We start from the raw sequence: 16,142 nt of genomic DNA, 5'->3' as shown, positions 1-16,142 counted from the left end.
TCACATCAGCATGAGGAACCCCGCAGGTGTACGAAGGAGAAGCTAGGAGAAAGCAGCACCAGCAGGATTTGACAATATGGCTGGGAAGCAGGGCCACCCAACAGGCCTGAGGCTGCCAGTCCAAGCCTCTGGTGTTTCTGCAACACCCAGCCATGCACCAGCTGGACGTGCTCTACTGCCAAAGCCTAGGGAGCCAAGAACCCAGGGCCTGGCCGGATACAGCACTGGCTGTGCCACAGCCTCTAGACCAGGGCTAGCTGAGGCTGCACATCTGACAGATCTTCCTGACTCTGGCCAGGCTCAGTGGGACAAAATTCTACAGGGGAGAAGCTGCCCTGGCTTCCTCCGGCCTCATGCCCAGGGCAGATGAGCACTGCGGGCACAGCAGGTCAGAGGCAGCCAGGCCTGAAGCCCTTCGAGCCCCGGAGCGAGGCTCAGGGCACGTGTTCCAGCTGGACAGTGACTGCTGTGCCACCATCTCAGAGCCACAGTCCCCCCAGGGCTTTTCAGCTCACCCCCCGCAAGCAGTCCCCTGGAGCGGTCACAGGAAAGGGCACCGGTACAGCGTGAAGAGCCGGCTGTGGGGGCATATGCAGAATTCAAGTTTCACTGTATAAACTGGGGTCCAAGGAGGAGACCAGCTGGGAAGAGAAGAAGGAGGAACGACCTGGAAGAAGAAGAACTCACCCCCAAGACTCAGCCTAAGATCAGAGCTGTTAAGAATCCTCTGCACGACCGTGATGTGCAGCAACTAGGACCCAGACGAGACCGACCTGGCCTGGCCACCAGGGAAAGGCCGCCTGCGTGATCAGGGTTGGCGAGCATGGCATTGTATGCTTACTGTGTGCTCTGCTTGGTGATTGTTAATAAATAGAGGATCAGGATATTACTGTGTAAGGCTGTTTCACTGCTAAAAGGTCCTGCACACCCTACATATAAGGAAAGGGGGTGGGTACTTACATCAACTAGGTTAGTTACCCTGAGCCCTACGTATAGGGAAAAGGGGTGGGTAGTGATACCCGGAGCCCTACGGATTGGGAAAGGGCAGGTGCTTTTCACCTGGAGCCTTATGAATTGGGAAAAGTGGGGATGCCTAAATTAACCAGGTTACAGCTGGAGCCCTACGGCCTGGGAAAAGGTGGGATGCCCAAATGTGTGCAGGTAACAAGCCCACCTTGCTGGGGGGACAGCAGAGCCACGGTCCCCCCCATGCTTTTCAGCAAGCAGCCCCCTGGAGCAGTCTCACAGGAAAGGGCACATGTACAGCGTGAAGAGCTGGCTATGGGGGCATGCTCCTGGAAATCTAGTGCAGGGAGGAGTCAAGCCAGCCCGCAGACACACTGGGTGAGTGCTCACACCTTCCTGGCCAGTTCCACAGAACGCTGCCCTCTTTGGCTTGAACCAGAACTAGCTGGCTCCCTTCTAGGCCCAGCCTCTGCCAGACAACCAGGACTGGGCACAAGGGGCAGCAGCAGCACCTATGGAGGTCTAAGCAAAGCTCAGAAGGAAGGTAACAGTAACTGGGGCTGCAGGCCAGGCACCTCCTCGCCCCAGGCCAGCGGCTCCACGCCCCAGCTGCACAGCTTGCAGAGACCTTCCTAGCCCGGCAGCTAATGCTACGAGACACGCTGGCTATTTGCCTGCCCGTAGGAAGGGATTAGTAATCCCTCTCCCAAGAGGCCTAGGCATGCCCCACTGCAGGAGAGAGTTCAGAGAGGAACACGTAGGCCTCCCCCCTCCTTTATCTCGTGTCTCCAAGTGGGAAGGCAGAGGAATCCCCGGCAGGGAAGACATCTTCCCTCTCCCCTGCCCCACGCGGTCTCTCCCTCCACAAGCTCGAGGCTGGAACTGGCTGGTGGCAGAAGCTTCGCCCACGCTCAGTTCAGCTGCAGGAGTCTTGGAAGATGCTGTGGTGACCTCATGCTGGCTGCCACCCTGGGACATTTCCTCTAACAGGGGAGGAAGTGAGAGTGATGTGGGACTAGGCACTAAGGAAGGGAGGGGCCTGTGGCCTCTCCTCCCCCCCACCCCCCCAGGTGCTGGCTGGCTGGGTCAGAACCAGGGCTGGGAGAGACAGGTGCCCTCAAGGCAGAGTGCAGAGGAGGATTCCTTAAAGCCCAAGCAGCTGGCACTGCTGGAGCCAGTGTCCTCGCTCCCTGCCCACCCGACAGACGCGGTGATGAGTGAGGGCCACAGAGGGACCCACAGCCCAAGGGTCCATGCCTCACACCACACCTGTAAGGGCCTCGGCGGGAAGCTGTGCCCAGGGCAGGCAGGCGAGCTGCACTATGGGACCCCATGTACCACAGGCGTCACAGGCTGCCTTGGGGCAAGACAACAGGACCCAGTTCGCAAGGGGGCCACGTCCAGCCCCCAGAGTGGTGCTTCCTGTGCTGGGCGCTGGCTGCAGCCTAGCCTGGGGGGCTCTTTCCAGCTAGGAGCGCTGGGCCCTGCGAGGCTGCCTGCCCCCCGCGAGGCTGCATGCCCCCCGGCCAGCAGAGGAACACACGCCAAGGGGAGCAGGAGGAGGGCTCTGCACAGCACCAAGGGGAAGGAAGAGAACTTTATTTACCTTTTAAAAAAAACCCAAAATGCCACAATTAAGAATTCCCCCCCGCAGGTGTCCGTGTGAACAGTCACCGCTCGCTCCAGGCGCTGGGCTGCAGGGTTTTCCTTCAGGCTCTCCAGAGCAGCGCACCCCTGCGAGGAGCCTGCTAGAGAGGCAGACGCAGGCCCTCCATGCTTCGCTGTCACTCGCCTTCCAAGGCACAGTCCTGTGAGAGGGAGCCTGGGGGAGGGGGAACAGGGGCATCATGGGACAAAAGACACTGACAGCGAGTCACTGCTGCTCACTTCTGTCACTTCAGCACATGCCTGGGCCTGAGGCAGCCACAAGCAGGGCCTGGGGCAGGGAGAACAGCTGGCACCGTGGCCAGCTGCCCGGTAGCACGAACCCTTAACGCCTGGCCTAGTCTGCACAATGGCACTCCCGTTGCCTACAGGAAGGGCACAGCAGGAGGGGTACGGAGACTTCAGCGCCGTCTGGCCCACCCGCGAGGGAATGACCAGGGACCCCAGCCCGGGGAGGCTGGTACGAGACAAGATGCTCCCAGCTCCTGAGCCAACTCTCTGCAGGGGCAGGAGGCATTGGGCTACAGACAGCACCTCACCTTGGTCGCTGTAAAGAAGTGCATGCTCTGTCTGCCCCGGGGGCAGGGGGTGCACTCACTGGCTCTGGTCCACAGTGGGCTCGGGGGATGACCCCACACACACTGCTCCAGCTGCTGGGCTGTGGGACTAACTCCCCCCGTGCGATGGGCTCACAGCGCCACCTTTCCTCAGGCAAGGAGGGGGCTTTGGGAAGGTTGGCAAGAGGGATTTCCAGGGGCATGGCCACTGTCAGAGGAGGGGGATCACCTACCTGCCCTCAGCTGAGCCTCCAGGGAGGAGATGGTCCTTCGATAGGCTTCACATTGGGCATCTCTTGCAGCTGAAGAACAGGGGAGAGGTCAGCGTGTGCCCAGCCAGCCCGGCAGAGCGCGCTGCAGGGATGCTTGCTGGGCAGAGGGGAAGGGAGCCCGAGTGCGGGATTCTGGTGGTGGTTCCCACTGCATGGGGTAGGGACACAAGTGCCCAACTGCAGCACGGGCGCTGGGGCTCCCAGGAACTGGAGGGGGCCCCCCCACCCCACCCAGGGGCCATGCTTCAGCAGCAGCGCTCCAGCTCCCGCATGGCGCCGCTAGGAGGGAGAGGGGTTTCTGCCCCACATACCAAGCTCATTCTTCACTCTCTGCAGCTCACTCCTCACTCTCTGCAGCTCCTGCGAGAGCAGCTGATCTGGAAGCTGACGGAGAAAGGCTGTTCACCACCAACCAGGGAAGCCAGCAAGATACAAGCCGTTCTGCTGCCCCTTGCCCAGTGCACTTTGATGCTGCAGGGGTCTGGAGCAGAGTTTCATAGGGGGACCCTGGTGTCCAGCTCCACCCAGGAGGGGACCGGAACAGCCCATTGCATCAAGACAGTCTGTAGCTGGCACATGCCCGATGGAAGTAATTCCTTGGGAAGCGGGAGCTTTGAGCACCAGAGGTGGACATGGCATTGCATAGGGCGCGGACATGGCCCCATCACCACAGCGCCCGGCACCTCCCAAGCGTTTAGAAGAACACGGTTCCCATCTGCTTGGCTTGTAGTCCATCTGCTGCGTGTGAATAGGGCAACATGTCTGGGCAGGGCCAAGTCAAAGCAATGGTCCTGCACTTTGTCAGGGCTGCTCACTCCTCCCCCTTACAGCAGAGCTCCATGGCCTGTGCCCAGTTCCTATGAAATTTCTGTCCCCTGTGGCCACCAGCATCTCCCACTGGGGAGACTGGTCAGGGGAGGTCAGGGCTGCAGACGGAGCAGCAGCTCACACCCCCAGGCCACTCCCAGGCAGGGCTTTCATTAGCAGGACGAGTGCACGGCTCCAGGGCTCTGTGGAGTAGGGAGCCACTGCTGAGAGCAGCACTGGGACGACTAAGGATGGGAGTTCAAGGAGAGGAGAATGCTCTGAAACTCTTCCTTCCCCTCCAAGTCTCACCTCACTGCTGCTAGGGGGCAGCTTTGGGAGCTGCTCTGCATTCATGCCCGGCCTGGCTGAAAGACACGAGAGCCTCTGCCCTGAAGAGCCCGTGGTTTAAAGGTTCAGGTATCCCAGGGCCCATCCCAGTCCCACAGAGCACCTCCTTCATCCCGCCATTCCTCCAGCCCTGCTGCGCCGCACCCAGTCGCCTTGTGAGAGCTGTGCTGAGTGATGCCAGGAGACGGCCGGTTGTTACCTGCATGGAGGGCGCTGCACCTCCACTCTCCAGGGCAGAGTCAGGGAGGAAACTGAGAGGAGCTGGGGAATTCCCACCCGTCTGAGGCTGGGCCATTCCACCTGCAAAGAGAGACTCAGACATGGTGCAGAACCATCCAGGCCCATCCGCTCTCCTGCTCCTCCGTCCCCCCCCCCCCCCGCCTTGCTCCAGGCACCTGGATCGGGTGGGTCCCAGGTGCTCCCTGCCCACCAGTGCTGCAGTCTGAACAGCTGCCACTCACGGGCACAGGACAAGTCTTTGTTCCAGCACTGGGCATTTTCTTGGGATGCTGCTGCCCTCCACTGGCAAGAAGTTGCATCTGCACCACTTAAAACTTCCCCCAAATTGCCCATGGGCATCCAAGGGGCGACCAAGTCTTAGGGCTGGTCTACACTGGGGGGGGGGGGGGGGGAGAGAGGGATTGATCCAAGATACGCAACTTCAGCTACGCGAATAGTGTAGCTGAAGTTGAAGTATCTTGGATCGAATTACCTGGGGTCCAGACGGCACAGGATCCATGGCCGCGGCTCCCCCGTCGACTCCGCTACCACCGCTCGGTCTGGTGGAGTTCCGGAGTCGACGGTGAGCGTGTTCGGGGATCGATATATCGCGTCTTAACGAGACGCGATATATCGATCCCGGATAAATCGATTGCTACCCGCCGATACGGCGGGTAGTGAAGACGTACCCTTAATACTGGTTACTGTTCAGGTGCCCCAAATGCCTTCACCAAGGCTAGTCCGATTCTACCCAGGGACGGGAACAGCATAGCAATGCCCCAAGCATCAGGGCAGTTCTTTGGCAGAGCAGAGAATTCTCCTGATGGGCTGTGGGAAAGGCCCTGCCACCTAGAGCACGGCCCCCAGAGGATGGGGAGGGTGGGATCACTCCAGAGCTGCAGCCCTTGGGGAAGGCCCTGCCTCCTGCCCCAGAGTGATCTGGAGACGAGAGCCAACAGCTCCAACCCTGCTGATCTCAGCTGCACAAAGGGCGATACAGGCTCTGGCCCCAAGAACGTGGAACAGTCCGCTGGCTTAGTCAGGGAAATACGTTTCCCTTTGTTTACTGGCAGAGATTTGCGGTCCCTTTCCGCCCCTTCAGGAGCAGAGCTCAGCACACTCTCCCCCGCCAGGAGCCCACAGAGGATGTGGAGATGGGCCCCAAACACACTATGCCATTTGCCACTCCCCTTTAACCCTGGCCAGCACATCAGAGAATCTCAGGAGCCACAAATGCGGGTGGGAGCCTTAAGCAGCCAGTGGCTGGCCCAGGACAGCGGCACTGAAGGGGTGGGGTGGACGATAGATGCCAGGCTTGTGTGCTGTCTAACCGTGTCAGGGCCCCGCCCGAGAGGTTCCCTAATTCCAATGGAAGGATAAGCTGAGCCTTAGCGCCGGGAGAAGCAGGCCTGGCCAAGGAACCACCCAGGCAGGAGTTCCTGCTCCCTTTGCTAAGAACCCAGCCCCCAAACCGCTAACCATGTCTCGCGGCATCCCAAAGCTACTGAACTGCTCGCTCACCTGCACTGGTGCAGTCTTGCCCCACAGCCAGCACTGGCTTGTCCTCAGTGTCTACAGAGAGCCCTTCTCCGCCACTGGGCTCCAGGGCTTGGGCAGCTGCTGCTGAGTTAGTGTCTAGAAAGCGAAGGTGAAGGGTGTCAGCCTCTGCCCAGGTAGCGTCAAGCCAGTGAGATCTGCCCTAACCAGGGCACGCCATGATGGAGCCCTCGACTGGAGCTCCAGGCTGGGAAAGGCCAGGAGGGCCCTGGGGAAGGAGGCTCAAAATAGCACTTCTGCTTCCCACTGTGCAGCCCTTTGCAGAGCCCAGCGTCCACACTACACCCCAGGAATCAGCCCGATTCTCTGAAGACGGGGGAGGAGATGGATAATCTGACCTGGCCCTGCAGCTCTCTGTCCACCAGCCCTGCCTGCAGCAGGGAGGCACCAGGACTGCGAGCCCCTTCCCCTCCCAGACCTACCTTTACCTAGGCGAGCTCGCTTAGGGGAAGGGAGCCTTTTGGGGGAGGCTGTTGTCCTCCCTGTTGGTCTCAGTCGGGAGTGGGGAGCCCTGGCAGGAATCGCAGCGGTGGCAGCCCTTCGAACAGGCAGCTTGTTGCAGCCAGGTTTGGTGACACCTGCTGAGGAGGTGAGGAGCGTTAGCCTGGAGGAGACCTAGGCCAGCTGCAGAGGGGCTGGCCCCAGAATAGCACGGCCAGGGCCTGGAGCATGTGCGTATGCAGTCTCAGAGCTTAGCCATGCTCCTCTCACACTGCCCCAGCGTGGACCCCCCAGCCTCCCCTACCCAGAACGCAGCATTCCCACCACACAGCAAGCGCAAAGCTCAGACAGCAAGCCCAGCAAGGCTGCGGCCGCTCACAGAACACCACGGAGCTGGAGCTAGGGTCCAGCACAGCACTCCCAAGACAAGTGAGCAGGCACCTTCCGTTCCCAGCCCATGCTGCTCTCCAGATGAGCGTTGGGGGTGCTCCCCCATAACGCTGCTCCCTGCCTGCAGCACTACAGGAGCTCCCTGCTCTGCATGCAGCAGGATTACAGGCAGTTACTTTCTGTCTCTTTGTCCTGGGGGCTGGATCTGGCTCCTGGATGCCCAGTGGGAAGAGTGCATGCTGGCTGCAGGGTCCCATTGATGTGCTGCATGCTGCTGGGTCTGGGCTTCATTAGTCTTAGCCTGGTACCTGGGGAAGAGAAGGAAAGGAGAACAAGGATTTCACTGCCCCCAAGGGCAGCCAGGGGAGCTGAAAAGTCCAGCCAGGGCACGGCCACAGAGAGCAGATGGCCTCCCCATCAGGTCAGACCCTCCTTCCCATCCCATCCCCTCCCCTCCCCAACTCTACTGGCTTCCTTCCATTGAGTCTGCTCACCTGGGTAAGTTGGGAGTTTGGTTCCCAGAGCTCCAGCCCCTTTGCTCGTGCAGAGGATCCCTGGACCCAGAGAAACTCGGGATCCCATGAGCAAGGGTCTGCTGCTGCTGCTGAGTCCAGGGACTTTGGTAGGAGGCTGGAGGGATGAGGGGCACTTCTCACTGCAAGGTAGCTTTGTAGCACTCTGCTTCACAGTGCCGCTGGCAGGTAGCTAGAGCCAGACAGATGAGCCATGGGTTAGACCCTGGTGGCAAGCAGGGAGGCAGGCCAGGCCTCTCCTGCCCCCTCCCCTGCTACCATTCAGACGCAGGCTCAGAACCGGAGTCTGTCCAATCCCACCTCCAGAACAGCAGCCAGCCCAGGGGATGCTCTGGTGGACTCCTCTGCCTCCTGAACACCCCCTGGCCTGAAGTCTGTGGCTCACTCCCGCCCCCTGCCACAGAAGGAGCAGCCCCTCTGAAATGGCATTTCTGGAGCCACCATAGCATCACAACAGCAATAAACCAGGTCTCCAGAGAAGCCCCAGGAACCTACAGATGGCCAGTCCCAGGCCCTCTGCTCCCCCTGCTACTCCTTGTGCCACTGCCCAGGCTCCCCCTGCATGGGGAGCTTCCACAGTGGAGTCACCCCCCACATCTAGGGGTTAAGCCTAGGCCAGCTTTTGAGAGGCCCATAGCCCCAGTCTTAGTATCCACCCACCTGTACCAGCTTTCCTCAAACTAACCATCTCACCAACTCCTACCTCCACAAGGCCTCCAGTTCACAGATCCAAACCAGGCTGTTCTAAGGGTCAACATGAGCCAATGTCCCCCACCTCTAACTTCACATTCATCCTTCCTGAGCCGGCAGGGCAGGGCTGCTTTGCCTTCAGGTCTCCCCAACAACAGTAGTAGGTCTGCCACCCAGGTCACCTAGATTCAATCCGGCTCAGGTAGGCTGGCCATGCACAGCTTTTGCTGTGTAGACAGACCAAGGTCCAGCATCCCATCTGACAGTATCCTGTACCAAGTGCTTCAGAAAGTGAGAGAGCCCCTTGTGAGGAATTATGGAGTAGCTCCTTACTCACCCCAGGCAGACATGCTCTGAAGCACAATGGTAGACATCCCTTAGGAAGGAGTCTTCCAGCTCCTCCAAGGACTGATTGGGTAACCCGCATTCTCCCTATCCTCAGTGGATCCAGCTTGTGGGTGGAGCAAGAGAGGCGCAGCCTCCCTGACTCAGTGTCTTCTCCCCAGCTCCTGACTTAACTCTCTCTCCTCAGTTCAGTTATTCTAACAGAAACGTGAGCACGTTCCTCCCAAGGGTGCCAATTAGGGGGTGCAGGGAATGGTGGGAGCCCCCCCTCTGAGTTTCATACAGGAGGTCTGCAAGCTCCCAGGTAGAACTCTTAACTACAGCACAGGATTAGGGCATGTCTACACTGCCCACTTACAGCACGGCCAGGCTGTGTAATCACGCTTTATCGCGGGGGGGGGGGGAGGGGGGGAGAGCTCCCCCCCCCGGCCATACAAAATAACCACCATGAATGAGGGCTGGTAGCTTTATCGCCCGGAGCAGCAAAAGCGTGGTCTATACTAGCGCTTTTCAGTGCTAAAACTTTTGTTCCTGAATGATTTAAGTTTTAGCGCTGAAAGTGGCAGTGTAGATACAGCCTTGGTGTGAAATGTAAGTTGTGCAGAGGAGAGGTGCCCTGGGGCAGGGAGTCAGTGTTTTGTTTACAGGCAGAGGCCAGGTGATTGAGATAAGAAAGGCTGGTGATTAAATGAAGGGTCTGGAAGTTTAGGTGCAAGAGGAATCCCTCCATGTAGTGGGGGGGGAGGGAGGAAGGGTTGTGTCAGAGAGAACACAATCTGAAATAGCACCTTGGTCCCTCCCTCACGCTGCTCCCATGGGATACTGAAGTAAGGGGCAGTTGGAAGAGGCACTTGGCATTATTAGTCAGCAGTAAGATGTAGCACCCCCACCACTTACTTGGGCAGCAGGCTGGGTCTCCACGTTGGATCCCTGGCTTGTTTTTCCAGTGGCAGCTGCTTTCTGCATGCTGGGCCCGGAGTTACCCAGAGACAGTCTTGTTGCTTTCCCCTCGGAGGCGATGCCTCTGCTCCTCGGAGGCAGGCCTGCTCTCAGCAGCTCCCGAGAAGCTCTCCGAGATTCAAAGGAAGCGAGGGCCAGACTCCTACTTGCTCTTGGGGTGGTAAAGGCCAGGGGCAGTGATTTGATAGCAGCTTGGCCTTCAGTACTGGTATAGCTTCTGGAAGAGACAGGCAACGCAGTACTCTTCCGAGGCGGTTTGAGACTGACCTTGCCACGGGACTCTTCTTCAGGTAGGTTCCCGCACTTGGACATGGCGCTCTGGGTTACCTTGGGTGCTGCAGATTTGGAGCCAGCCTGACTTGGGCAGGTTAGCTCTCTTGGCATTGAACGTCTAGAGGAGTTTGGGTCCCTCTGTTCCAAGTCATCTCCTAGGGGACTACCTGTCACAAAGTGAAACTTTGCTGGGCCCATCAGCGGAGTGGAGGTTGCAAAGGAGCTGGAGCCTAAAGAAACGGTGCTTTCATTGGATAGGATTTCCAGCTCATGGGTTCTATAAGCAGACCTGCTCCGCTCTAGATCATCCACCTCGGACTGGTCAGCCAGGTGCTCCCTTTCCACAGGCAAGGTCACAGTGGACCCGAGCGGGTTAGCAGCAGAGACCTCAAATGTTACCTGCCTCAGGGACGCACTGGTGTGACCAGATCCCTGGAGCTCAACGGTGAGGTTCAGAGCATCTGGCGCCAGCGCCTGCAGGCCCAGCAGTCCCCTGTGCTCGGGCTCTGTGCCCTGGGCTGGGGCGGCTCCCCCGGCCCCGGCAGGCAGGACTTCCACTGCCCCTGGGCTCTGGCAGCCGGGCCCCCAGTCCCGTAGCCCCTCTTCCTCCCGCCAGGGAGCGAGTGGCTCCCGGCCCGGCGGGTCTGAGCGGCGCGGCGCCGGGGGTCCGGCCCGCTCGCCCCCCAGGGACCAGGTGGTCTCCAGGGGCAGGGGCTCCGCCTCGATGCCGGAGAGCTCGGGGCCGGGCCGCTGCAGCTGCCGCGCGATGGCCAGGCACTCCTCCGCGAAGAAGCTGCGGAAGAGCGGGGTCTCGGGCGAGCCGCAGCCCAGCCGGAGCCGCACCTGCTGCAGCAGATCCGGGGACAGGGCCTCCAGCGGCCTCCCGCGGGCAGCTCCCGCGGGCTCCGGCTCCTCCTCCCACACCGGGCTCAGGTGCCGCGACTTGCGGGCCCCGCGCCCCTCCCACGCGGCCGCCGCTCCGGGGACAGCGGCCTCCTCGCCCCCGCCGCCGTGCCGGGGCCCGGGCCCGTGGGCAGCGCCACGCGCGGGGCTCCACGCGGGCGCGGCCCCGGGCGGGGGCTGCGGGTCCTTCATGCCGCGACGCGCGCAAGCGCCAGCGAACCCGCCCCACGCGCGACACGACACGACCCGCGCCCGGCTCCGAGCGGCGCCCCGAGGATGTGGAACCTGCCGCTCGCCCCGCTTTCGTACGCCGCGTCTCAAGGCTATTGGGCGCCTCGCCACCAATCAGCGCACTCTATCGCCTCAGCCAGTCACCGCGCAGCGCTCCTGAGCACGTGCCAATGGCTCACCAATAGGAATGGGGATCGCTGCTCCACGGAAACTGCCTTGTCCAATGGGAGTGGGCGGGTCTCTCCGCTCTGGGCCGCAGTCACGCGTGGGCCAGGCCGCTAGTTCCCTGCCGGCAGGGGCGCCATTGGGCTCTAACCACAGCCCAGCCTGGGCTCTGCAGGGGGAGACAGGTGCTGGGCCGCCCAGAGGATTCAGGGGGCCTGGGGCAAAGCAATTTCAGGGGCCCCTTCCATTAAAAAAAGTTGCAATACTATAGAATACTATATTCTCGTGGGGGCCCGTGCGGGGCCGGGGCCTGGGGCAAATTCCCCACTTGCCCCCCCCCCCCCCCCGCAGCCCTGCCCAGGTGCCCTGGGGCAGGGTGACCAGACAGCAAGTGTGAAAAATCAGGACGGGTTGGGGGGTAATAGGAGCCTGTATAAGACAAAGCCCCAAAATCGGGACTGTCCCTATAAAACCGGGACATCTGGTCACCCTGGGGCAGGGAGTCAGTGTTTTCTTTGCAAACGGAGGCGAGGTGATGAAGGTAAGGAAGAGATGGTGATTAAATTACTGATCTGAAAGTCTAGCCTGTAAAACAGGAATCTGGGGGCAGGGGGAGGGAGTTGTTTTAGAGCAAACGCAGGGGACTCAGAAAAAATACAGCCAAGCCCTTTGAGCCAACGTTACATTCAGAAAAGGGGGAGATTTGGGGGTGTAGGTGAAAAGAAGGGGCAAAAACCCAGGGTAGGGATAGCAGTGGTACAGAGAAGTTCCCACTCTACCTGTGGTACTTATGTGGCCTCATCATCATAGTATCTGAGCACCAGGTCCCACCCCCACCCCCCACCTAACAGCTGTTTGGCAGCGCTTCCGACTTTCCGGGAGAGAGGGGGAGGAGCAGGGAGGCGGCGAACTCAGGAGAGGAGGCAGGGCAGGGGCGGGGACTTGGGGGAAGGGAGCGGAAGGTGTCAGGGCTGGGGTGGGAAAAGGCAGGGTGGGGCAGGGAATTTTGGGAAGGGGTGGAATGGGGTTGGGGCAAGGGCGGTGCAGGGGCGGGGCAAGGGCGGTGCAGGGGTGTGTGTCAAGCACCCACTGGGCAGAGGTGAAGTCGGCGCCTATGCCATAAGGCACTGGCCCAAGACCAGACAGGAAGTCCGGGTGGGGTGGGGAGTAGGTGTCTCAGGACTAGCTTCCTATTCCCTGGATCAGCCTTTCTCTCTGCTGCATGCTGCAAAAAAAGAGGACTCTAATAGAGGGGAGCAAAACCAAGGGGTCCAGTTATCTGAGACTCCAGCAAATGGTCCCAGGAGGTTGGGATGGAGGTCATGGTTGACAGCATGAAAATCAGCACAGAGGTCAGAAAGGATGGAGAATCAGAGACAGATGACAGGAGATCACTTAACTCCCAAGGGGTGGCAGGTTCTGCCCCAGGCTGGGTTGTAGAGCAATGGCTGCTGTGCAATTTTACATTTTAATTGAAAACCATTGTGTTGTCATTTTTTTGTTCTCTGTTTGAGAAAAGGAAAGAATCAGAAAGTGTCATAAGTATCAGGTGTATTTATGCCTCAAACTCTTCAGCTGTATCCAGCCCAATTCCAGAACAAAGAACAGAAATTGCATCCACAGAGTCCATAAAGTCAACAATTATTGTTATGATTTGTGTTATTCACTGGGCACCATCTGTGTGCTCAGCACTGTTCAGAATATGCCAGACAATACAGTCCCTGAGAGCCAGTGTGTATCAAATGTGTAGCCCTGGATAAGATATTTAAGTATGAAGTGTATACTTATTAAGCACATGTTAATATCTATGAGTGGAGGCAATAGATATTTTACTGGATTAAGGACTAGAAGATTTGACCCTCCAACCTTCTTTCTAAAGGAAGAGCTGTCCAGAGCTCCTGTGCCTGTTTATTTTCTTTTCCTGCCTGCAGTTGCCCTGGGATACCTCAGAAGTCTCAATTTTTTTCTCAACTTTAAATGTGGAATTTTCTTGGTGTTTGCTTTTAAATATTGTCCTGTGAGAACTGTAACTCAATCACTGTAGTGTTGTGCTTAAGAGCCTTCTGGAAAGTAACTAGCTTTTAAATAGAAGTGAAAGGAGTGTTACCAACTCTCATGATTTTGTCATGAGTCTCATGATAATTATTGTTTTTCTTAAAGCCCCTGCTCCTGGAATCAGGTGGATCTGGGATGATTTTAGCCTTCATTCTTAAAGAAAAATGAAGTTTCTAGCCCTCGTGGCTGTGGAGAAAGCTTCAAAATGTGACCCCAGTGCACCCTAAAGGCTCAAAAAGCAGAAGGCAAATGAAAGAACAACAAATCTATTATTTTTACATAATCTTATGAGTTTAAAGCCAATCTCATGATTTTTGATGAGCCTGATCCATGATTTTTGAACATTTGGGATTGGCAATACTGTGAAAGTGACTGGAAAGTGTCACTTTCACTCCTGTTTAAGGTCAGTTTCTAGTTTATGTGTAGTAAGGTAACACCTCTAGAGCCCCAGGCAGGTGCAATATAAACTCACAGGGCCTTGCCCTAGTAGGATGTTTCCAAAGCTAAATGATCTATTACAGGCTTGGTAAACTGCAAAAAAGTGATAGAAAGTCATCTAGATTTTTCTACGAGTATTTCAATTGTTGTATTCAAGATTTAGTAACAAAGTAAGAATATATATTTAAATTTTAAATCTAACATGTATTCCTTAAATGACTTGAAACAAGATGTGAGAACATGTTAGTATTAGAGCTGAGTGGGTCTAATATTTATTTAATTCTCTTTTTTAATATAGGAATTAGATACAGGCCCTATCAGCTAATTTCTAAGTTATCTGCAAAAAGCCCTAGAGTTTTCAGGTGCCCAAGTTGCCCCCCCCAACCAAAATCTGAAATGGCGATTCTACCTGCCAGGCCCAGCCATGCACGGGTAGCTGGTGTCCGGGGTGCTCCTGGGCCCTACACACGCTGCTCTGGCCCCCTGTGCACCCATCTGTAGCTGTGAGCTGAGCAAACGTGACCAAAGTCACAGTGCCCCACAGGTGGGTGCGGCGGGGACTAAGGCAGAGAGAGATTCGGGTCGAAAGCATCTGCTGCTTTTCCTTGCCTAGCCTGAGACCAGGGCCTGGTTTGGAGTATTTAAATTGCACTTGGTATGTTCAGAGCACACCTCCCCTTGACTTCCTTTGCAGCTGTGAGTGCTTAGCCTATTGAAATCACCTGCCCCCATCTAAAGGCCCCTCCCCCAGCCTTGAGGGAGGAGCTACTGGACCCAGGACTCAACTGAAAATGGGGGACAACTAAGGAATAACAGGGCCAGGAGTGGAGGTCACAGGTTCAAAACCCAGGGGGACACTGAGCAGAGAACCCTGGACAGCACCCACTGCTCCTTGAAGCTGTCTACGGAGCCAGTGGAAGCCGCCCAGAGGAACTCACCTGGGTGCATTTGAGATGAGACCAGGGAGGAACAGAGATAGGCCCCACAGTCACAGAGCACCCCCTCGTCCAGCATCCTCCTCCTGGTGTTGTAGATGGGTACTTTGGCCAGTGCCAGGGGGAGGTTGACAAGAGGTGCATATATGAAAATGTGGGGGGAGTGCAGCCAGAACCTCAACAGGAGGTTCTGGAAGAGCCAGAATAGGGGCTGCAACCTGGCACATTCTAGATCGGCATCATCAGGGTCTCCCTCACGCTGCAAAATGGACAGGTATTGGGGAGGGGGGTGAACCACCCCAGGTACAGGCCCGTGCTGATGAAGAGATCTCACAGAAGACCCCTCAGATGGAGATAAAAGAACTGCTGGTTATATCGGAGCCCTGGAAGGTGGTGGAGGAAGGCGTGTGCTAATGTGCTCCATACCAAACTACCTGCACCACAAAGGAGTCTCTGCGGGGCCTGGTGGCGGAAGACATGGTAAACCAGACTCTGTCCTCCCTCCTCCAGGGGAAGAAGCAGAACCCCTGCAGAGACCCAGTGCAGTTGTGACCAGAAAAACTGCAGAACTAGCTTCTGGAGCTAGGCCAGGATCCCCGGGGCCGGGCTGAGGGTGTTGAGCTTGCGCCAGAGCATGGACAGGACTAGTTGGTTCAGCACCAGCACCCTCCCTAACAGGGAGAGGCACGGGAGGAGTCCTGTCCATCTCTGCAGCCGCTCACCCACCCTGGCCTCCAAATGCCGCCAGTTCTCCAGCAGAGAAGGATGCGTGGCAGAAAGGTAGACGCCGAGATAGAGCAGTGGACACGCACTCCACAGAATGGCTTGAAGCGCGGGTGGGAAGGAGCTCACCTGCCAACCGTCCCTGACCACCAGGGCCAGAGCTCTTGACCCAGTTGACCTGGGCGGAGGAGGCCGCTGAGCAGAGGGCCTGGCAAGCCTCCACCCACACCAGGGCGCCTGCACCATGTCGTTGGCATATGCCGACAGGACCAGCCACAACTCCGGCTCAGGGAGCCCCAACCCTGTCAGCCTCCGGCGGAGGAGACAGAGGAAGGGCTTGATCGCCAGAGTATACAGCTGGCCCGACAGCAGACACCCCTGACACACCCCGCACCCAAAGCTGACTGGCTCGGTCAGGGTCCAGTTGAGCCTGACCAAACACTCTGCAGAAGCAGAGCACCTGGAGAACACCCATAAACTGGGGTCTGAACCTGAACGCCCGCAGAGTGCCCAGGAGTTACCCGTGGTCCAGCCTGTCAAATGCCTTCTCCTGGTCCAGGGACAGGAGGGTGAACAATAGACCATCCCTACACCCGAGCTCCAGGAGCTCCCGGACCAAATACAAATGATCAAAGATGGAATGGCCTGGGACGGTGTAGGTCTGGACCA

The 16,142-nt window shown here is 57.9% G+C and overlaps 1 protein-coding gene across 1 annotated transcript; it reads right to left on the bottom strand.

The window, feature by feature from the left end:
* Positions 1-2,750: 2,750 nt before the first annotated feature.
* LOC135883390 (putative uncharacterized protein ENSP00000383309) lies at positions 2,751-10,221 on the bottom strand. The gene is made up of 9 exons (XM_065410465.1): positions 9,688-10,221; positions 7,717-7,927; positions 7,399-7,530; positions 6,814-6,969; positions 6,356-6,469; positions 4,815-4,915; positions 3,772-3,844; positions 3,422-3,490; positions 2,751-2,788 (listed from the first exon to the last, which is right to left on the bottom strand). Exons 1-9 carry the CDS (start codon positions 10,219-10,221, stop codon positions 2,751-2,753), a joined length of 1,428 nt encoding a protein of 475 aa, XP_065266537.1.
* Between the last annotated feature and the right edge of the window lie 5,921 nt (positions 10,222-16,142).

This window comes from Emys orbicularis, chromosome 9 (genome assembly GCF_028017835.1).
Source record: "Emys orbicularis isolate rEmyOrb1 chromosome 9, rEmyOrb1.hap1, whole genome shotgun sequence".
In the NCBI taxonomy this organism is placed as follows: Eukaryota; Metazoa; Chordata; order Testudines; family Emydidae; genus Emys; species Emys orbicularis.
The sequence above is the reverse complement of the archived record's forward strand: the minus strand, read 5'-3'. Positions and strand labels throughout refer to the sequence as shown.

Coding starts and splice junctions, on each gene's coding strand:
- LOC135883390 (XM_065410465.1), bottom strand. CDS start 10,221: ATGGGCCCAGCAAAGTTTCACTTTGTGACAGGTAGTCCCCTAGGAGAT. Junction 6,470..6,813: donor GCGAGCTCGCCTAGGTAAAG/GTAGGTCTGGGA, acceptor TTCGCTTTCTAG/ACACTAACTCAGCAGCAGCT. Junction 3,845..4,814: donor GTGCAGCGCCCTCCATGCAG/GTAACAACCGGC, acceptor TTTCTCCGTCAG/CTTCCAGATCAGCTGCTCTC.